General features: G+C 45.5%; 1 protein-coding gene across 2 annotated transcripts in view; it reads left to right on the top strand.

Moving 5' to 3' along the window:
• The window catches only part of pcdh19 (protocadherin 19), a 51,411-nt gene that overhangs the window by 13,428 nt on the left and 14,814 nt on the right, over positions 1 to 23,169 (top strand). For both annotated transcript variants that reach the window (XM_076148850.1, XM_076148849.1), the window contains 2 exons: positions 14,317 to 14,375; positions 16,064 to 16,236. In XM_076148850.1, coding sequence (XP_076004965.1) covers positions 14,317 to 14,375; positions 16,064 to 16,236 — 232 coding nt within the window. The remainder of the gene's footprint in view (positions 1 to 14,316; positions 14,376 to 16,063; positions 16,237 to 23,169) is intronic.

Raw genomic sequence — 23,169 nt, 5'->3', positions numbered from 1 at the left:
CGGCTCTCGTGCACTTTCAGGGTCATCTGCCTCCTCGTTGTTGTTGTTGTCTCACTTCTTGTGATATTTGGGATTCATATGTCGTCGGCGCCGCACCTGCTATTTAATGCTAATTCAGATGGAAGGAAATGAATCAACACCTTTGTCATGGTAACTTTTTTTCCAGAGAACAAGAAGAAGGCCGCGCACAACAAAGGGGAGCCGACGTCATTGTATCACACACAAGCGCCGCATTATACCTTCCTTTTATTTTGCTCAGTGCTTTTCCTGTATCCCGGCTTTAATTCCCTGCAAATTCATACGCCGCTTTTGTTCTTAAATCCAAACCTGGATTTGCATTATAGGAACATACATATAGGATGTCTGATGAGTGCGGAGGCTTTTTGGCAGACGAGCCACTACAGCGGCAATATTGGCCGCCTCAGATGCATGCAGCAGTGTGGCTCAAGGAGCAGCAGGGTAGCGTAATTGTGCATTGTTCATCCATACAACAGAGGCAGAGCATGTAATGAGCTGTAGCGTTTTCACCCAGCCAGCCTAATGGGCTATGACCGGCTATAGGCCTCTGAGAGTCTGTGCAGTCCCTCTGCCCTGTATGGCCAGAGTTTGGGGCCCTCCGTCTTTCTATTCTCTGTGTCAACCATTCCTTCACCCCGGGTTATTATCCTTCTTTATCTCCTCCACATCCCCCCTTCCCCATTGTCCCCCTGTCTAAGGAGGTGGTGGGACCCCTAATGTGTTCAGTGTGTGGCTCTTTTTCTCATTCATGACATCTGTAAAGCTCCGAGGCAGTCGTTGCAATTCAGCCTCACACGCATCAGAATAGCTCATTGATGGTGCAGGGGGGCATGCAGAGTGGCCACATTAAAAAAAACCCACAAATGCACACAACACACAAATAAAAGTGCAGGAGCAGAAATTGCTGATGTTAGGTGTGAAGGATTTGTTGTTAGAAGTCGGCTCATATTTTTCCTTCAAAGCCTGTTTTGCATTTTGATTATCTGGTTTTTCCATGAAAGCAATTGAGGTGGCCCTGTTTCATGCAGGGTTTGTTTTCCCCGGGATTAAGGCTTTTCAAAAAAAGGGCCCATGCACATTATTTACACCCGTATCTAGTTTCCAGAGAGGTGGGAAAACATTATTTTGCTTGAGTGATACCAGGTCACGTTGGAAAGACAAGAATGTGTGCCAGAGAATAGATTAGGTATCTACTCTGGGGGCTGAGCAGGGAGGATGAAAACAGTCGTAATGATCATAGTTATGATTGCCTTCCCGGGGGATTGATAAGGACTTCGCCCATGTCTGCGCTGTCTCATAGCGTCACAAAACAAAGCACGGGGTTCCGTCTGCGTCTGCGTCTGCCAGCGACGCACAATGGGACATACATTTTGACTTTCCCATCACGTCCAGCGCTTGACATACCATGGCACAGGCGGCCAAGTTAATGAATGAAAAGCACTCGGCCTGTGTCAACCTCCTCTAAGTGCAGTGTTTTCTCCAGTAACCTCCTTAGCTCAGGATTACTCTCCTGAACGTGTTCTCTATTTGACAGCTGTTCCCAAATCACTCTTACAGGGAGCTTGCGAGAGAGCAACATGTCTGTTCTTGTTAAAAGGCAGATTGCATATTGTGCTTTAATAACAGAAGTTGAAAGCTCCTCTGGGGGGGAAACAGCGGGAAGGTCACGAAGGAGCCGTGCTTGAGTGCTCTTATCTCGCCGACGAGCTGAGAGATTGTTGCATCAAAGAGGGTTGAAAAGGCTGAGCATTTACAGCACACACACTCAGTATGTATACATACAAGCATACACACCGTCGGTTTGCTTACCTGCACTTTATAACTTCCATCAGGCGGTTGCACAATCTGATTCCTCGACATGCAGACTAGACTCACACTATGATAATGCAAAACCTCATATATACTACGAGAACGCGGAAATCCAGCTGATTCCATTTACATATACGGCTTCATTTTTACCTTTAAGGACATACACGTGTTAACACACTTTGGAGTTCCCCTCCATAATCAATAAATCTATTTGTGTATCAAATATTCCTATTGATTGACACATGATGCCTTCTCTCAACTTGCATTATGAAGCAAGTGCAAGTTACAAGTCCATAATAAATGTGACCATGTTGCTGCCCCAGTTTTGTGTTTGGACACCAGACAGAATACCAAGGTGAGGCAGGGGGGGCCTGGTGTGGAAGCAGTCTTTGGACTTTTCATATGTTGGCTATCTCAGCAATGATTATTCAAGCCTCTAAGCTGCAGATTTGGCCTTGTTTCGCTTTTGGGAAGCAGCATCAGAGAGTCTTGCCCTGGCTGAGACGCTTGTCTGTAGCTAAAATGGCTGGCAAAGAGAGTCATGTATACTTAATACAGCACCGGGAGGCATTGTGAGCGTCACAGGAGATCAGCAGTGGACAGAAAAAAGGACAGTAGAGCAGAATATTCAGTCTAGGTGGCAGTGGGGAGAGCTTGGATGCTGCTTTTCTGTGTGTTGTTTGCGTGGTGGCCGAATGAGAGCATCTTCTAATTATAGATCTTCAGTCGTGTGCCTTGTTCTAGTAGCGCTGGTGACGAGCCGGGTGCCAGTTTGCACAAGCAACTGCTGAAAGCGGACTTTTGGTTTAATTTGGAGGCCTAGCTATAATCCAGACTAAATCCCTTAAATCTGAGGGCCCTCCCTCCTCTCAACACTGCTGGATTACGGGAGTGTCTTTAAAAGGATAAGGGCCTGCTTATCAGTGCTTCCCTCAACGCTTCTTTGGGACTTCAGATATGCAGGGGGGTGGGGTTTGTGTCTGCAGGCACCCAATGTGGCCAGTGATTTGCGTATTTGAATTGTGGAGATTAGGCATCTGACAAGGGAGATCAATGATAATCACAATTTATGGTTTTTAAAGCCCGTGAGTCACAAACGCATATGGATCTCAGTGTTCGCCTCCGTCACTGCCCTCAGCAAAATCCTTCGCTAAGTTGAATCGAACTGAATAAAGTCGCAAAGTCAGACGTCTAGCAGTGCTTTACGAGGTGCAGTGCTCTCTGCCTCTACAGGTTCACATAAATGCATTTATTACCCGTTTACACAATAGGACACCGACCTTATTAAGGGAGAAATATAGCGACGAACTCGATGTACATCAAAGATATCATCAAATAAAACGAAAGAAGGTTGCACATTTGCACAAATTCAACCGAAGACTTTCTAGTTTAGCCTTTCCCAGCGCTCAGCTCCACATTTGCATCCTTTTTTTTCATGCATGAAAATTTATGCATATGATTTTCACCCTGTAATGAAACGATTGGAAACAAGAGGCTTCAAAGGCCGGATTCACAAATCTCCGAAATGATGCAACACAAGCATGTTTCTTTAAGCATTGAACGCACAGTCACAAGTCAAGTCCTTCAAGCCTCGGTGAGAAGTGGTTTATCCTACCAGTTTAGGGCTGTGTATCACTCAGTGTTAATGAGGTGTTGTTGGGTTGGGTGGGGGGTGGGTGTCAGTGTTGCAACAACACCAATCTAGCGCACGTAAGCATAAGTGTTGTGCGCGAGATGCTATATTTAAGTGCCAGCCTGTTACTTATCTCATTGCGGGTGCGATGGTGGTGAGTTGAGGGAGAGGAGAGAATTCCTTGTGGATGCGCCGCTGCGAACCTTGTGCTCTCTGCAGAGAGGCGTTCTGGGAGTTACAGGGTGAGCCAAGTCACACGGGAGGAGCTCAGAAATAGTGACTCGGTGTGAGGTGCTTGTTTACTTCTATGTCAACGTTTTTGACTCAGCTCATTAACCTGTGCCTTTGGGTAGAGCAGATCTCAATTTCTCTCTCTCTCTCTCCACCCCCCCCCCCCACCCCCCCTCTTTTAATAATGATAACAAGGGGTAAGCATAAACAGCATTAAACTCTGGCTAATGAACAGATATAACAACATGGTGATGGGGCAGCCATTACACCTCAAAGGCAGCGAATCGATTTTGAGCTGATACCCGTTCACAGATAGACCCTGTAGCACTTTCCTCAAATCTAATCATGGATCCATTTAAACTACGTTAGCTGGCAGTCTACTTGCCATTAAAATGGGTTTTCAGTTTCCATAATCTGCAGAGCGCCGGTTTGAACCGAGAGCAGAGGTGAAGTAACAACCGAACGCCCCGATCTCCTCCATCTCTCTGCAAGAAGGAGAGAGAGAAGCAGCTCTCTCCTCCTCTTCGTCTCCCCTCTTCTCTTCCCATTACCCATGCAGCCAGCATCCTCTGTAAATTGTTTTGCATGACCTTTGCTACAGTAGCTCTAATTATTACCATCACACAGGCCCTGTAAGGCACACAGCTAATTATACTGAATTTATCTGAAGGGACATTGGTGCCATTCTTCATGGCCATGTCTTGGCTAGCGTCAGTATGGGTGATCTAAACCCGGAATGAGGTTAATTTGGGTAATACTGTAATAGTAATTAGAGTCACAATAATTACAAGCATAGTTGTAATAACAATGAGGACTCGGCTATTACTCAGATATTCAAATTAACTCGCTCATGTATGCGATACCTTATGTAATAGAGAGGAATTGTACTCCCCCAACCCCCCCCAAAAAATTGCTTTCGCATAATGGCATGATTACGCAGCCAGATTGTTACTGTTTCTTTCCCATTTCTCCAAACTGACGTGTGACAGCGGAAGTTGAAAGACGTCATTTCAAAGGCATTGTGGGATTACCCGTTAATGTAGGTACCAGGACCTCTAGTCGTCGCATCTCATAAAGAGTCGTTACCAGAGGAAGCAATATTTTTCAAAGCGCCGACATGAATGGAGAGGGGCAGTTGGAGCCGTCTTTTGGCTGGCGGGCAACTCGTGTAATGAGCCTAAGAGGGCTCCAATTATTCCACTTGCGATCAAAAAGGAGAGGGAGATTACTTCTCTCGCCTCCCCCTTTTTTTTTTTTCTTTGACATTTTACACAGTAACATCTTTGATACGGGTTGAGGAAGGGAGGAGAGAGAGAGTGGGGCGGGACGGGGGGAACGGTTGCGAGTCAGTGCTTGATAGTCTTGAACAGACTCCAGCAGCGGTTGGTGCTTTCTGTCTTAAGAGAGACAAAGCAGCGCGTTTGCAGCTCCAACACTTTTTTTTTTCTCTTTCTCTCCCCTCCAGTTTTCAGCGGTTTGGATGTGTTTGTAATAAAACTACTTTTCCCACTGCATGGTACATTAGCTTCCCCTCAGACTGTGTCACCTACACAAGGCAAAGCGGAAGGCTTTTATATGACTGCAGGCTTTGGCTACAGCATACTTGATGGCAGATCCCCCGCTATATATTTCCAGGGAGCTATTGTAAATCGTGCCAATGTGTGAGGAGCGTTCACTCACTTACTGCAGTTGTTTTGCTGCTCGCCTTATCAGCGCAAGTCATGTTCCATAGAAATGCAAAAGGGAGTTGAATTATTCGATTGCGCGCTGATTCTTCTCTCTTTCTCATTTATTAAATTCCCAGATTACAAGTAAAAGCACATTAGATGCTTTGGAAAGGGGGGGGGGGGTAACTAAAAGGATTCCTCCATTATAGGATATCAAACTGTATCAGCCTCGGAGAAATCAGTGATGAAAAAAACCCAGAGACAAATAATATTATGTACCACTACGCTGAGACAAAGAGAATCCCTCCCATCAGCAACAAACTAGATAAACATCCTCCCCCTAAGATATGTTATTGGGAGATAACAGCATCTCTCTCTCACACACACACACACACACACACACACACACACACACACACACACAGCATAGGTTTGATCAGCACAGACGATTGTGTTGTCAGACGGATTAGAATTTATAATGTAGAGGAAACTAAGCAGGAATGAATGTGTGCGCATACCGAAAGTGTTCATGTGTGTGCATGTGTGCCTGAAGTCTGGAAATACTGTGCCCCCGCTGTGGATCCACTGCCGGGTTAGTAAGAGGCAGAGATCCACCGTCTGTTGCTGTTTTCCATGACCCGGAATATCCCTTCCGCCCCCCCACCCCCACTCTCTCTCTTTCTCTCTCCCTCTCTCACCCTCTCTCTCTTGCTGTGTTTCCCCGCCCAAAGACAACGTTAATACAAATTAAATTATGTCACTTGGGCCAAATCCCTGTGTGTTTCAGCTGCTGGACTCCCCTCAGCATACGAGTGGGTCAAGCCCGCTGCATCTGGCCCCTCCGTCTCTCCAGTGACTCTGCTTTCAAGCTGCTGGGCTCCCAGTTCCCCGACTGGAAAAACGACAGCAGGCCCTCTGCTCGCGCTTTTTTCCGCCCCATCGGCCAGCGTACGTGTGGCTGCTCGTGCAACATGTGTGCTTCCGCCATACGTTGGTTCACTGCGACTACAGAGCGTTTGTTTCGTTTCAGTTGCGTGTCAAGAAAGGATTTATTTCGGTTTCGTCTCAGGCAGATACACGTCTCGCATACTGTGTGTTTTGGTCAATATAAAATGAAAAGGATTCACGCTGTAAGAAGAAGAATTCAGCCACAAAGTGTTGGATGTTGTTTTGGTCTGCTTGCACCCTGATGGCAGCCTGTCACAGTTCTCCTAACAAGCTGGATTCACAGATACGGGGGTGATGTGCAAGCAGTTAATACTCTGCTGTCAATCCGCTCGCTGACAGCTGCCTACAAATACCATCCCAAATATTAGCACCAGATGTGCTTTGTACTGACGCGCCCGCAAACAGGATCAAAAAGCTAACGAGGCTTTCAGAGCTGGATCACTGACAGGAGTCGCCAAGTTGTGACGGTGGATGAAAATCTAGCATCCCTTATTTGTTTAATAACAAGCTCCTTTTTTCTGTGATCCTTTGGCGGCGAGCCCGATCATCCACCCTTGATTTGAGCGAAAACGTGCGTTTGTGAGACGAAAGTGCATCAGCAGAGCTTTGGCAGCGAGTGTAGCGATATTACATTTAGGGGGATTGTGGGTTAGGAGGGCAGTTGGATTGTGATGAGCTGTTGTTTATATGCATGTGTGTTTGTGTGTTTAAGCACCTGCACACATGCCCTTTGAAAAGCTCCATCACCTCTCCATCCAGCCAAACACACAGTGTAAACAGGTTTTGTTTGAGCGAGTGGCCCGGGGTAGTTGGATTAATGAGCGCTGATGAAGTTCCACTTGTATCCAGGGTGCTGCCTCCCTATTTGCTGGAGTGGCTGTGATGTGGTAGTGTGTCTGGAGTCGGTGACTCATTCCCTTTACCCAGTGTCAGATTAAGGCATGTCAATAAACAGACCCACTCAATCCATCTCCGAGTGACTGCATCCGCTCACAGAGCCTCCCGGTCTGTAATGAGCTGCTGCAAATCTCCATCCAACAAAAATGTCTGGAAAGATTCCTTGTCACAGTGAGCGAGCAAGCTTCAGAAACACTCACACACACACACAGTGAGAGAGAGCGAGAGAGAGAGAGAGAGAGAGAGAGAGAGAGAGAGAGAGAGAGAGAGAGAGAGCGAGACTGCAGCAGTAACCGGCAGCCACCTTTAGCTGTGAAGAGACAGATCTGTTCTCCACCATTGTGTGGCGTTCAAGTTGATCAGGCTTTTTCCAATTTCTAATTCCTGTCTTTCCAATGGGCAATCATTCTGTTAATTAAAAATTCATTCAGAGTTTGTTGAATTCAGAAGTGGCTCCGTTATGCTGTTTATTCATTCACTGCGCCCGTGTAATCATTTAAGGGGAATGTGTTTACATGTTTTGCTGTGTTTCTCAATGTTTATTTTAAGGCCCAGCTCAGGGATGTCAGGATAAACCTCTGGGAATTTTGAGCTAAATTATTCCCCCCTTCCCCTTCCCCTTCAACAACACTGGTTAAGAGATATAGGGCACAGAGAAGGAAAACACTATCTCCTAATGTTTTTAAAAACTAAAATGGCTGCTTAGGAGTTGTTTTTGTAATGCCTATTCCCAGACGGACCGGAATCCCACAAAATCTACCCGGATTAGATGTTACCCATAGCATTTGATGCAGAGTTCCGGATCGGATCTGTTAAAAAAAAACCTCAACTAAATCAGCACCTACTGCACCTGTCTAATGTGGTGCCATACACACATTAAGGGATTTGAGGTTGAGACGAATGAGAAAAGTTTTCAGTCTGGCATCCAAATGTTGGAAAAGTCCCTCAAGAGTTGCCTGAAGTGGAAGTTATTTCTATTCCAGTTCCGTATTTGGATAGGCAACTCACTCTCTCTCTCTCTCTCTCTCTCTCTCTCTCTCTATCTCTCTCTCTCTCTCTCTCTCTCTCTCTCTCTCTCTCTGCATGCAAAGCCACTCACACAGAAATACATCCAGACACTAATGCATACAGGTGTTCACTCGTTCAATGAAATCTGCTCTCTTTAAGACTTAAAAAACAACAACAACAACAACAGCCCAGATAACCACAGGGACGGCGGCAATCAGGCACATGTTGGGTCTGCGCAGTGGTGAGACAACAGCTTTGACTTAAGCCTCCTCAGCGTCAGCCGACTGCTGGAATGCAGACATCTGCAGAGGGGCCCTATTATTTAAAATCTTTTCATCATGCTAAAAGGGAGGGGGGGAAGCAGTTTTGACGTTGAGAAGTCCATGCATAATGAATGTTGTTGCTATCAATGTATGTATAATTAATCACATCCCTACTAACTGGACTTCTGTGGAGCCTGTAGGCCTGAGTGTCATGGAGACTAGTCTGGGCTATTGTCTCCGTCTCAGAAAAAAAACCAAACACTGGATCGCGCCGTGATCTGCAGTTTCCTGAGTGACTCTGCCTTTTTCTTCTCTTTATGAGAGCAGGGGGTGATTTGTTGTGGTCAGAAGGAACAAATATTTGTTCGATTTCACACAGGAAGACGAGAAAAATGAGAAGGAAATGTAAGGAGGAAGTGCTATTGTGTTTTACGTATCAGTTTCATTGTGTTTCTGACAAGCAGGTTTTCTTCCCTTTTGCTCAAACAAACACCAACTCTTCACACCTCTGGTCAAGGTCACAAGTGACCTCATAATCCAATTTTTCTTTCCTTCCCAAAACCCTGCGGCACATGCGGTCAGAAAGTGTGCAAACTGTTCAATTTACTACAGAGCAGGGAAGTCTGTTCAACATCCATTCTCTCAGTAGATTTACTCGCTCTCATAACATGATTGATTCACAAATAGGCGACTGGGTTTGGGCTGAATTGATGGGTGATGAAGTGAAATGATGCAGAGAACGTGGCAGGTTATTTGTCACATGTGTACCCCTCTGTCACAAGTGATTGTGTATAATTTGAGTTTGCAGGGGAGCCAGTTGATATTAAATGGTAACAAGTCTCTGTATTCATCATGGCAGGGCCCCCTTTAGGAGGCAGAAATAGAAAATGTAATCTCATCCACAACCGTGGCTGCGCCTCAGGCACTCTTTCACCCTTTTTACTCCTGATCCTCCCTCAGGGGCCCAGCCCTCACTAAAGGAAGAGGCGCGTCTATAATCTAGCAGATGGCAGAGGATCTATGGGAAATTCTATAAGAAAATGGTGGCGATGATGGCAGTCATGATAGAGGGCAGAGGGTGGTGGCGGGGATATGGCAGCTTAACGGGCTTTAGGAGCGTTTCCTCCCTCTCAAATGCCAAACAAAACAACAAGCCCACTGCGAGCAGGTGCATTGGTGGTCTGTGTCTTCGTCATGGGTGCCACACAGGCTGAGTCTGAGTGGCTGCTGTGCTGGGTGTCGAAGTAGAGACGATGGTAGTGCGGGGGTGGGGGGGTCTGGCGGGGTGGGCTATGCAAATCAAGGATTGTTGGAGCAGTGCTTTTGTGGAGAAGCAGAAAGAGAGCGAGAGAGAGTGTGTGTGTGTGTACATTGTGCAAGGCTATGAGGGTGCAAGAGGCTGGAAGTGGAACAGTTCTTATAGTTCACAATGTATTGCATGAGAACATCGCCTTCCACCTCACCGGGGACACACATAATCACACACTTGTCTGCATCTTCCCTGCCAAATTACCTGGTTGATATACAGTAAACAGGCAATTCAAATCATAAATACTGGCTGTCCTTCTGCGAGCGGGGGGATTGCACTCGTCCTCTCCCCCCCCCCCCTTGTTTTCTTCCCGTTACCGTATGAGCCTTTAGATAATGACGCTTTTTTTCATATTTGGTTATTGGAGCCAGCTTGGCCCCCCCCGATCCCTTTCTTTTCATCCATTTCCTTGGGAATGGAATATCAATAACAAGTGGCGCTATGTGTAACGCTTCCTTCCTGGTCCTGAGGGGAGTCCACAAGCGGAGCTTCAGCAGCGGCAAATAAAGAACGAGGCACAAACTGCAATTGCAAAATGAGGCGGCAAAATTCAGCCTGACGGTTGTAATTGTTCCCGTTTAGCCTGTTGTTCTCCATGTTTGACTGAGCAGCTCACCGGAAATAACTGCATTTTATATTGACAACTACCGAGGCCGGAATCTTGAAATTTCTGTAATCAAATGTTCTTCTTTGAAATGCTTAACTTTGAACAGAGTTTCGTTCAGCTCAGCTCGTCTTGCTTAAATACATCAAGCGCTTAAGTAAGCGATCTAAATTTGAGCTCTTATGTTCACTGTGCTTAAAACAATCTGGAAAACATTCCCATTTTATGCAAGCAGCCCGATAATGAATATTTAGTTGCTAACATGCCTGTAAATGCATATCTCTCTATTTTCTTGCTCAGGACAGAGGATGCAGAATAAAAACACTATGTGTGGATGTGTGTGTGTCTGTGTGAGTGGGTATATATTAAATTCTGATGAGCCAGGCAGATGCATGATGACTATCAGGGGGGAAGCGGCTGCCGTCCTTTATTTCAAAAATAAAACGCTGTTAGTGTGTGCTGCTTGGGTCTGTCCATATAATTCCGCCGCGGGTTAAATTGTGTAGTTTGCTGACTCATCTTTATCAGTCGTGCTGTATATGAGGGCAGCTGTGTGACATGTTTCCCCTCTCCTCTTCACTCCTATCTGTGTGACATCTGCTGAACATGTCGGGCGCTTACTGGTGTAACAACTGGTGTGTCCCCCCCCCCCCCCCCCCCCCCCCCCCCCCCCACCCCCACCACCCCTCCTTTTCGCGGGTGCTCCCCGTGCCCCCACACAATGAATACACTTGCATCTAGACTACACACCCAATTGTCACGCTGGCAAGAAGGCAAATCAAATCTTACGGTTGCAACTAGGCGAGGAGATTGCTTTTCCTCTCAGCAGCAGAGGAGCGAGCCCACTGTCCCCCCGTGTTGCAGGTTTGCTGGAGAGAAAAGAGGCCGGGGACAAACAAGGGAAAAGCTACTTGGCTGCATTCAGACCACAAGTCTCTCGCAGCTCAAGTCTCACCCAGGTCCTCCAGCCTATCGGTCACCAAGGCGACACAGGGGAGTACATTCCTGCCCCAGTCCTCCAGATGAAACGGAACAATAATTACAGGGATAGAGTGGCTCTGGCCGCCAAACTGGGGCCACTCAAATCACAACAGCACATTGTCCAACCCGATTAAGTAGCCATTTGTGGCATCCCCGCTGTAGTTAAGCAGTCCTCATCCTCTTGGCTGAAACTTGACCTCCCAGCAAGATGTATTGACATGTCCTCTGATTTGAGGTCAGTCAGAGATGCGGGGGCAGATGTTACATTTCTACACAGGAAGCCATGGCTAGAATGCATCCAATTCTTTCCCCCAGAAGTGGGCACGCCTGAGTGACTCGTGCCTGAGGTTACACTCTTTTCTGTTTGTTGTGCGCTTGTTTCCACTGACAGTTTGATAAACACAGGGAATGAGATTATTGCCTCCGATTTCTTTGCTTCACGACAAAAGAACTATTTTGAAGTGTCCATTGTAGTTGTGGCTTCTAAAGGGCTCTGTGTGAAACTCCAGGGAGAAGTTTGCATTGTGGAAAATACAGTTTTCATTCAGGACTGGAGCAGCATGAGCACATGAGGCACACTGCCTTCCTCTCCAAGCTTTTGCTGCCATCCAAACCAATTACAGCCTGCAGTCAGAGTGACATTCACAAGAAATTTTCTATCTTGTTTTTTAAATGAAGTTTTCCCTTGTTACTCATGCCTTGCATTTTCATTAGCCTGTCGCTGGATGCTCAGTCACTGTAGAAGATGAGGCGGTTTAATTTGCGTTCACAGGGACCAAAGTAGAGCACAGGTAAAACACTTAGCCGGCGCAAGTGGGGGGAATATTGTCGATCTCTAATTCCATTTAGAAAATGATATTAATCTCTGTTCAAACATGCAACTTATAATTTATAAAGCAGTAATTCGTCTAATTATTAGGGTTCTTTACTAATTCAACCCTTGAAGTGTTGCAGAATGTTTCCAGCTCCACTAACTTTAATATTAATGGTGTCAAGCTCAACAGGAACAAAGGTGTCTGAGGTAATTCCAGTGGACAAATATGGTGTCCTACAAATGAAGATCTAATCATGAGATGTTAATTAAATGCCTTTTTATGAATTATGTCCTTCATAATCGGTTCAGCTAAGGCCAAATGGTGAAAAGAGAAAGAGAATGACACTAACCTTCAGTTTAAACACATTAAATCATTGAGTCATGTTCCTGGCCTTTGCATTGTCACTTATATAACTTTCCAGCGAAAATAATTAGGGGCAGTGGAGGTGAGATGACAAACAATGTCGTATTTGCTGTTGGTTGAATGTATACAAAGGAGCCATGTAGACCTGGCACATTGAAGAATATTGTAATGTTAAATGTTAATTTTAAATCCCTTCTGACGTGCATTAAGTTTCTGGAGTTGCAGAGAAGGTGAGAACATCAGCATGAGCCTGATGATAATCCTGCATAGCATGTGTATGTTGGATTTAGCGGAAATGGCGTTGATACCAAGCACCTAGACAAGCGTTTGGTACCATTAACAAGCTCTTACATTTTTCAAAGACCGCAAGCGGGTCACACAAGCTATTTACTGCAGGTAAACATTGCATATTGGCTGCGACGACCTGCCAGCGTCACTTTAATTTATTTATGTATGCGCTTTGTTGTTTCAAAATATATTCACGAAGACTGGGTTTGGTGTTTGACACTTTCTTGTCTTCCACATTGTCGTAGTTGCGGTTCCTAAGCATTACGAATCTACTTCAAAAAAGTTCAAGTCGTTCAGTCCCATTAGCATCTAATAAAGAGAGGGTGATGCACATTGAGTGCTAATCCAAATCTGTTTGGTCAGGACGCATGACAGCTGCACAGGGCCGCTGCTATCTCAACAGCAGGACTGTGTCAAATGTGGAGCTCTCTTGATAATCAGCCACTGTGCTCTAGTGCCTGCATTAACCTTTCTTATCATAGGGGTGACTTTTTTCATCACGGCTTTGATATTGGAACTGTAGACTTCCCTCGGAAGTCAGCCATTGACTCGCAGTTTTTATCAAGATTTGCTATCAGCGCAGTGGAATTTTAAGTGAAGGCTCTGCTTTCTTTCTGCAGAAAACACCTGCATTTTATCAAAGTTTGTGGAAAGGGTCGTATCCTGGCTTTTCGCAAGACTGGGAAAGTCCTTTGAGAGGCTTTGATACCCTTTGGCCCTCTGACATCTTTGTGAATGTTTGGCAGGCACAGGGGGGCGATCTGCCTAATGTATACTGATTCCGCTGTCAATGAGCTCTCGCTCCTAAAAATTCTCCTTGCTAAATAAATGCTGAAAAAAGGAATGTAGGATGCCTTTGAACTGTGTTCTCTAATGTGGGTCAGAGATCCATCGTATGAATATTCTGAAAGCTTCTTCATCTGCAATTGCAAAGTTAAGATTCCCTTGGTACACTCTTAATTTCATCTACTTCTCTTGCAATTATTTATTTAATATTTCAACATTAATGTCTTCTCAAACATGGTAAAAGTGAAGAGTTCAGAAGGGAAAAAAGGGAAACTTTTCTTCTCCCTCTGTCTGCATGACGGTCTGTCCTCCCTAATGACTCCATTTTAAAGGCAGTGGGCTGGCTGGCAGTGCGGGGTGGGAGCGAGGGATCGGGATCGGGGAGGGTGAAGAGGAGAAGAGAGGCTGTGCTCACTGCAGCACTCTCCTCCGCTCTCAACTCCCAGTCAGCCTCTCTGTGTGTGTGCTTTGAAAGAGAATAGGATTCAGCCCTTTGAAAGCTGAAGCTGCTCACCGGCGCCTTTGTGTAAAATAACATTTCTACTGAAAGCCAATTACTGGTAACATTATTTTGGTTACTTCCATTATTAAAAGTACCTCTCTGTGTCCCCCCCTCCCGCCCCTTCCTCCCCATCCTCCTGACTGCCCTACCCTATCCCACCCGTCGACCCCATCCCCTTCATTTCTCTGTTACAGACGGAGAATTACTCCATTGACTCCAGTTATGTGAACAGCAGAGCCCACCTCATTAAAAGGTATGTGTTGATTAGAAACTGTTACCAGCGCTGTCACCAATAATTGTTTTATTTATTGAAGGCACGGCTACAGTTGTTCATGCATTTTATTTCCTGGTGGCGCAGTTGCGACGAGAGGATCTAATTTGGGAATAAATAGCATTGCTGCATAATGTATTTAGGAGCCACTTATTGAGATGAATTCATACTTATTATATATCAGTAGAATGTTTGCATCAACGCAGCACTTTGCTGCTGCTGTTGAATCGTGAAACACCAACAAAATAGAGTGTGTGGCTAAAAGTAATCTGGGTTTAGATACTATGATCACATTATATCTAAAACAATTTGCCAATATTTGTATCCTGAGTGAAAAAGAAGAGTACTTGTAAAGGTTATTGGATGTTAGAAGAGGTACTGGGAATACATTGTCTGTGGTGGTGGTGGTGGGGGGGTGGCGTAATAAAGTTTCCCTCCAGCCATAGTGGTTTTAGCAACCACACTCACTTCAATAGAATACTCTGTTTCTACCTGCAGCCACTGAACATTCTTGCCTCTCTTTTGTTTGAGGCCATCCTGGTCTTTTGAAAACCCATTATGGCACCCCCACCCTAACTAAGAAAAAGAAAAAAAAAGATTCCCTGCATTAATGTAAACAAAGAGCATTCAAGTGTGGGGCCTCTGCAGCACACTACAAAGAAATCCCCTCAGGAGCCAGTGAGCCTCTGGTCTGGGACAGGTGCAATTACAGTGATAACATCAGAGAGCCGGCTCTACCTCCGCTGCAGTCCTCTCTCCCAGGCTGGAGAATGCTTGGCTCCGGCTGGGGGGGTGTGTGTGCGTTACTGTGTGTGTGTGATGCAGCTACCTTGCGCTGCCCTTCACTTCTACTTCTACTTTCCTTTCCCTCCCCGCAGTTTTGTTTACTCTCGTTTACTTCTTTTCCTCTCCATTATTGTCTTTTCACCCGGCGCGAACCTCATTCCTACGCCGTTTCCCCCCATTCCGCGGTGGCACGCGTTCATATATTCACCCCCCATTTAGCGTTGTTTGTAAAGCAGAATTTGTTCCACTGGGATGGAAATCAAATGAAGGGAAATCACGCTGTTACTGTGCAGCTGTTGATTGTGCCCCCCTCCCGCAACCCACCCTCTGTATTGACTGTGAGCCCCGAACAAGACAGATGCTCCGTTTGTATGCTTCCAGCGTAACCCAACATCCATCTTCCTTCCAAGAATTCCTGATTACTGCAGTATTTGTGTGATTGTAGTGAGTGAGTACCTCCTGTTTGTTCTCTGCGATGTCCTTGAAGTCCGTGCATCCATCTAAAATGTCCCTGTCTGGAGCGGCCCATTGTTGCTATACAGTCGGTAAAACTTTCAAAAATGTCCTCAACCCAAAAGGGCTCTCCACAAATCTCTACAAGAGGGAGATATGCTTTACGTTAAAAGTAATTCTGTGAATATTTCAATATTTACGTAACTAAGATTTACCCCAAAGCGAATTACTCATCGTCTGTTCGGAGTGCTTGCAAACAGAATGCAAAAATAGGAGCGAACGTACAGGAAGGGCACGTAAAGGAGCAGACAGGGGAGATAGACAGCTCATCACGCGGCAAGCGAAGGAGGAGAGCGAGTGTGAGAGGAGGTGATGTGACAGTTAATCAACATTTTCTCCCTCTTCTCTCCCCCCTTCTGGCCCCCATGTAGCACATCAACATTCAAGGACCTGGAGGGGAACAGTCTGAAGGACAGCGGCCACGAGGAGAGCGACCAGACCGACAGCGAACATGACGTCCAGAGAGGTCACTATGTCGACACTGCTGTCAATGACGTGCTGAACATGACTGTCCCCCCCAACGTTTGCCAGCTGCCCGACCAAGGTAAGGAAATGTGCCCAATAGTGTGTGTGTATGTATGTGTATGTATGTGTGTTAGTGTGTGTGTGTGTGGTTAGGACTACGACATCCTTTGGTGTGCATTTGCCATTTTGCCAAGATAAGACTAGTGAGTGTTTGTGTGCTGGAGCATCTTTAAAGGTGCATTATGTCCATTGCAGGCTTCAGATGTGCAAGTATGAATAACATCACAGATCCGCTGCCTTTGATGTCCTGCTAAAGCAGCTAATGTGTGGGATCTCTGGCAGCAAAATCTCGCCTTTGATACAGGCTTAGGTAACATTATTGACTGATAGTAACCACATCTGCTCTTGAATGGTGGCCGACTTCAGACGTGCTTGACTGGCAGCAATTAGGCTCACAAAGGTAGAATATGGAAATCTACATATCACTTTGTGCCCTCATCCATTATTCACCGGGATCATTTAGCAGGAAATTAATGTTGATGTTTCATTTCTGACTCGCCACTTAAAAAGACATCCACTCGGCTGGCAGAAGTCGGAGCAAGGGGGTCGCGTTCATTCTTAACTACTGCCAGTCAGTGTTCCAAAGTAAGACAGAGGAGAGATTGTGTAAGTAGGGGAGAGACAGAGGGAGATGGATAAAGCTGTCTGAAGCCGAGCCGGAGTTACCATATGCACCTGAGGGTATTTACTGAGCTCAAAGGAAACACCGCATGCACATGTGCACCGGCTCAATGGAGCAAAAGAGTCAGCGCGCGTGTGGAAATTGCAGGCATTTTTAGGATGAGTCATATTAGGAATTTTTTTTTTGCTCGGAAAGAAGATGAAACACTGGACATTTGACTTTAAAAGCACCAGTCTGAAATGGCAGGAGACAGACAGCATTACACACGCCGCCTCTGAACTTGAGCTCCATTTAATGAACCTGTGCCACATTTAGGCCTGTCTGTGATTTAAAGTTTTGCTTGGCTCAGTTAACATCAACATAATTTTAGTTTCTTTTTACTAACGCTGCCCCAGTAAGCCCCTCAACTTTGTCTGCACTCTACTTTCTTGCTTTTGAACTCGAGCAGGGACGGCAGTTAAATGAGCAAGAGATAATGAACAGAAAACCTACTTTATGCATAAAGAAATGACATTTTCTGTTTTTCATCAGTGGATTGTGAAGTGCGGGGCACTGAATTAATGGGTTTCTATGACGACCAATCACGTGTTTTTCTCAATACAACTTACTTGTTGTTGCATGATTGGAATCACCTCCTCTGGTTCGTGTTGTGCTGCATAGAAGGCAAAAATGCAGATGAAGACACATGAGTGGAACTTATACAATTCAGTTGCACATGAAATATACATGACGTGATTAACTGGCTCGTGAGAGATAATGCTGCAGGTGAGGACATTACTTGCTAGAGTACATCGAATTTATAATCACATAATCTCTACCTGTTTCTCTGAGTGGATGGATGTCGATCGCTGCTGATGCTTAATGCGATTATGTTGTTTCCAGTTTTCGCATGTATGTAAAACGTCTGCCGCCCCAAACTTTCTGATGACTTGGCGGTGGGAGTACAGACAGATTCACAGCAGATCATCGGGTCATCGGTGTCAGACAGTAATGAACGATGATAAGTGAATTTGCTGACGATTGGTTGCCAGTTGTAATCACTTCTCAAACCGCAAAATTCCTATGCTTCAGAAAAAGAAGGGAAAAAAAAGGGAAAATAAGCAAGCTGACAGGTCTTCCAGTGCTGGGATCTCATTATTGGAGACAATTAGAAGTGATGTACATGAAGAATATTACAAGTGGGGAGAGCTCTCTGAGGCAGTTCTTTTTTCATTATCGCCACCAATGATTGTATCTGTCTCAGCAAAATGAACGCGTGCCGGCTGAATGTGTAATGCAGCACGCAGTGACAGTAAACACAACAAGAGGCTATCTCACATCGATGCCCGCTCTTTTGACCATGAATGAATAGACGATAAGAAAGTATCTGTTTTGAATCGCAGAGCTCCTTAATGCCGCCTGGTTTTATTGCGGCCGCCCCCGGAATTATTCATCCCCTCTAATATGCCATTTTCTTCTTTAAGGAATGAACAAAATGGCCTCGCTTGAATCTTTCGGCTTTTTTGTTTTTGAACGGCAGTGTGTGGTCGCTGTCACACAAGGGCCTGCTGAGCGCCGTTTGCAATTATTAAATGAATTGACCAAAGATCCTTGAACATGCAGAGATGTAATGACACATCAAATGAAAACTCTTCAACAATCTAATTACACCGTTAAAGGGCACAATGGGCCCGTGGTCAAGCACATGCAGAGTGACATACAGCTCAAATGTCTCCTTTTTCATCAGAGAGCTGTTTTTCCGTGACCCAGGAGAACATTAGATTTCTTATTTCACTGCTTCATATTCCACTTTACTAACTGACTAAGGACTTAGAAGCAGAACAGCTGAGGTTCATATGACATGACAACCACAGCGGTTAGAGTCGATGGGAAGATGTGGTTTTTGCTTTGAGCTCATCTGTCTTAATTGACGAAAAATAGCTGCTGCTGGTTCTACTGTGTGACTAGAGGGGATTGTCAGAAAACAAATAGGCATGTTCGCCGAACGCCCTGCTGCTTAGATGTCTTCTGGGAGTAACCCTTGTTTCATGGCGCCTCTCCTGCCAGCTAAAGCAGAAAACAAGTCGAGAGACCGCAATTGCCAAAAGGGACGACAGCCAACACGAGCTGAGCGTGGAGCAGGAACCTGGTGTGTGTTTTTATTGTTCTGTTTTCTCGCGTTGATAAGCACTGAGAACAAAAGGACAGTGGGAGGAAGCAGGAGGAGGACGGGGGAGCTGAACAATCAGGCTTTTACAGTGCAAATGTTTGCCATTCCCAGAGCAAGTGCAGATGGGAAAGGTGCTGTTTACCCAGGAGACCCGGCTGTTACCTTCACACAAAAGCCTTGCTGCCATTATCAGGACGCAGATTCTGCTCAGGAATTTATTTACATGGTGAAATTACGCTGTTAACAAGCAGAAAGGTTTGACTCTTGTCCGTCCGTCTGCACCATTATGTTTCACCCTCACAGGTTATGTACAAGGTAACCTGTGGTGAAGTGCTCATGGTGACATTTCAGTCTGCGATCCGAGTGAATTCCTTTTCTCTGCAACTCCGCTAAGAATCCAAAGAGGCGTGTACGTTCTTTTTTAAAAACATGACCTAAAATATTCTCCCCCGGTGGTTTCGGTTATTCAGGCATCTGAGCAACAAGTGACATTTAATCGCTTTAAAAATCTATTAAAGAACTCACTATAACCCGCTTTAACAGGGAATGCGCCATCGTAACTCCCAATACAATGAATGGGAACGATATCGCTTTAACTATAAACTGAGAAAAGAGAGTTATATGAAATGAATTCTCCTTTATCATTACAGGCATATCCGTGAAGTTAGGAGGATTTGGTTGAAATGTGTGACATGCTGGCTTTGGCTGAACCATTAGTGTCAAGGGAGAAGCAGTGGAACAGACTCTGAGGGGGCTGCTGACAAAGAGAGCTAAATCTAGATTTTTTTTCCATTCCCTGCTTCCTTTGATTGCTATTCCTCATACTTAATTCCTCCCGGATATGGATGAGCCGAGAGTTTTTAAGGCTTAAGATTCATGCATTGTTAAATCACTCCGGTTGTTTCTGCGGGAGGCAAAGCGAGAGCGTGAGGTCCTTTTCCCGCGGCCGTTTTTGGGTTTTGGAGGTTTGCAGACTCTGATTTGGAATTATTTCCGGGTCAGTGTGTGTGTTAATTAGAAATAAGTGTTTTCCTCTTAGCTTATTAGACTCCAACAGATTCCAAGACTGCTCAATTAGCTGGCGCGAGGAAGAGGCTTTTCTTTTTTCCATTCCTGACTTTTTCCACGTCCTCTACCTCCAGGGAATATCTCTCATCTATCCGTTTCGTTCCCTATGGGTGTGTGCCTGAAGCTTGAGCCCAGGAATGGAAGCCCCTCCGTGGGCTATGGATTCCTCCTTATTCCCTCCTTCCATCAGCTGATCCACAGGGTTTCACTGTTCCTAATTGATTTGAGCCCCCCCCCCAATCTTTTCTCTCCCTCGGCCCTCTCTCGCTTTTTCTCTCTTTCTTTCTCTCCTTGTCTCTCTCTCTCGTCCCCATTCCTCCTCCGCTCTTTGCTTTCCATCCAACGGGTTGCACACATCACCAAACCGCATCTTCCAACTTTGTGCCAGTCAAGCACTTCCCTTCTGGTGTTGAATTAGAGAAAGAGTAAAGGCACTTCACATGTTCCTGCTGCAAACTTGCCCTAAATTCAACACGGGAACATTTCTACTTTGCAGTTCTCTGATCTACTAACGAAAATGCTGACAGGTGTCAGAATCGGCAAGGCAACAGGAACACGGCTGTGCTGACAACACAAGCGGCGTAGCGAGAGAGAGAGAGAGACTGTGTGTGAGATGGAGAGATGAGCTGCGAGTCTAGTAAGCAGTCTTAGTGAAGGAGAATAAAAAGAGGAAGAGAGGAAACAATCTTACTGACAGGTTGGAGTGGCTTTTGTTTTCGCTTTCGCTCGCTGCAAAATAACTCCGGATGCGCCCCGGAGGAGACAAGTGATGTCACCCGCTGCATTATGTTGTTTCATGATTCGATTATCATGCAAATTCTATATTCCGATCATCCATTTTGATTTGGATTCGTCTAATCTAATGTTGAACGCACAGAGGCAAAATGGCTGACAGCGACAAGAGGTCAGTGTAATACAACCGTTAAGTGAGACAGAGTGAACGCTGGAACACGGCAGAGGAAGCAAGCAGGTGTAGCCAAATCTGCAACGAACAACAAAGATGCAGATGTTGCCTCTGAGATTTAGAGATTGGAGGAAATATATATCTGCTGTATAAATTCAAAAACCAAAATGTCATCCCAAGCTGTTTCTGTGTCTGCGCTCCGTTTGATCCTACATCACTGACTCAGACTTTGAGGCACAGTGACGACTTTGTGCTGTTCTGTCGTATTGAAATGGGGCCAACACAATACTAAAACAGCGCTGACCTACGAGATTGATTTTAAAAGGAGACACTTCTATCACTTCAGCCTTTCTCCCACAGGGTGCTGGTGCCAGAGCCAGAGCCAAATTGTAGAGCTGTAAAATACACATCCTGCCCTGCCTATTTTCACACAGCGAAACACGTTTGTCTAAAGATCAGTGATGTCACAGGCTAGACACCGGTTGTTGTTTACCTGAGTTGCCATTTTTTCAACAGCGGCAACAAGCAGCGCCTCTGCATTGGAAACGAACGAAACAATTCCAGGGTGTGTTGTGTTTTTTTCTGCAAGGTTAGCGTTGCCACATGAAACAACAACACAATCTCCTCTGCAATGGTTCCTGTGTTGTCGTCCTTTCGGTTCTTCCGTCCCCAGGAGTTTGCCTGCGTCTGTCAACCTGACATCTTCATCGCGTCATTTCTTCAGCCCCTGAGCGAGTATGAACGGCGGCTACAGGATGCTGAAAGCCGAGCGGTTGACGAGTAATGAAAACTCGCCTTCTTATTTGTTTGTTACATGCAAATTCCATGCACATGCTATAAATGACTGTGACCTCTTAGTAGTCTCCAGCCCTCAATCGAGCAAACTCGCGTGAAATGGCTTCCTTCTGTGGTTAATTCAACGATGCAGTAAAGGATGAAGAAGAAAGACTTAACTGAAGTTGACAGAACTATTTTCATTTTCCATTAAGCCACTACGACACATTCTCAGCTGCATACACACATCACGAAACGGAGGCATTGACACAGAAAATATACACATGCAAAAAGGTCTTCATCTCTAGCCTGTGACTCAAAACGTTATGTTATAATACTAAAATGGCATCCTGTGAACCCTCATTCCGCCAAAGCCCTCCTGAATATAACCCAGTGTATTTAATCAGCTCAAGAGGGGACAGCTTATCTCTCTGCACTTGTCATGGATAGCGTATTGAACATATCAGAGAGAGAAATGGGAATGGTTCATTATTTTCTAGGGCTCACAATGAGCCTGATGTATCTCATTGCAGGCCCTCCACTGACAGCTCATTTTCTAGACAATCCTGGCTTTCAGTTCACAACGCGGCAGGGGAAGAGAGACAGAGAGAGAGAGAGAGAGAGAGAGGGAGGAAATACAGAGACGAGGAGAAAATAGGGCTCCAGATATCTATTGCTTATTCATGACGCTGTGGCATGCTAGGTGTGTTAATAATCTCCGCAGAAACCAAGTGAATCACAGTTGTTTGTTGAATACCCAGCCGAGCCGGAGCCCCGATCAACAGCAGTTGGGAAAACAGGGGGATCAGGATGATCCCAGACAGAGGGAGGGAGATTAAGAGCAGGTAATGTGCTGAAGTTGATGGGGGCCGAGTGTGTATTAAAGAGAGGGCAGCAGAGAGTGTCTGAATTTTAAATCTGTCTGGGAGTGTGTGTGTGTGTCTTTAAAGGTTAATGAGCGAAGGAGGTGGGAAGACAGAGAAATAAAGGGATGGCACAAGAGAGGAATACTATGGGTCGAGAATAGAATACAGTGAAATTCAAGTATGGCATTGTTTCCAGTCTGCTCTCTCATTACGGTTCCGATTGATTCTATTCCTTGTGCGAGGAAGCGAGGTAGTTGCCATTTTTCTCAGCCGCGGTGCTGCGTTTTAATCTGTGGAGGTCACAGTAAAGGTACAACCCCTTCTCCACTGCAATACAAAACCAGCTACGAGGTGGCGGGTTAAAACGGAGGTCTGGAGGCTGCAGCTCCAGAAAAATCACACACATGCACGCTGGTGACATAGCCGGATTCACACACTTAGCACAACAACCGATCCCCATTCTCTCTTCATTTACATACAAAGATAAATATAACCTAGATCAGCCGTGAGAAGGGATTTAATGGGAGCCGCCAGTGTCTGTTACAAACCTGAGTCTCTCCCACTTGTTC

The sequence above is a fragment of the Genypterus blacodes genome, unplaced genomic scaffold, assembly GCF_046128005.1.
Source record: "Genypterus blacodes isolate CSIRO-AG114 ecotype Tasmania unplaced genomic scaffold, CSIRO-AGI_Gbla_v1 ptg000044l_1, whole genome shotgun sequence".
NCBI lineage: Eukaryota > Metazoa > Chordata > Actinopteri > Ophidiiformes > Ophidiidae > Genypterus > Genypterus blacodes.
The sequence above is the reverse complement of the archived record's forward strand: the minus strand, read 5'-3'. Positions and strand labels throughout refer to the sequence as shown.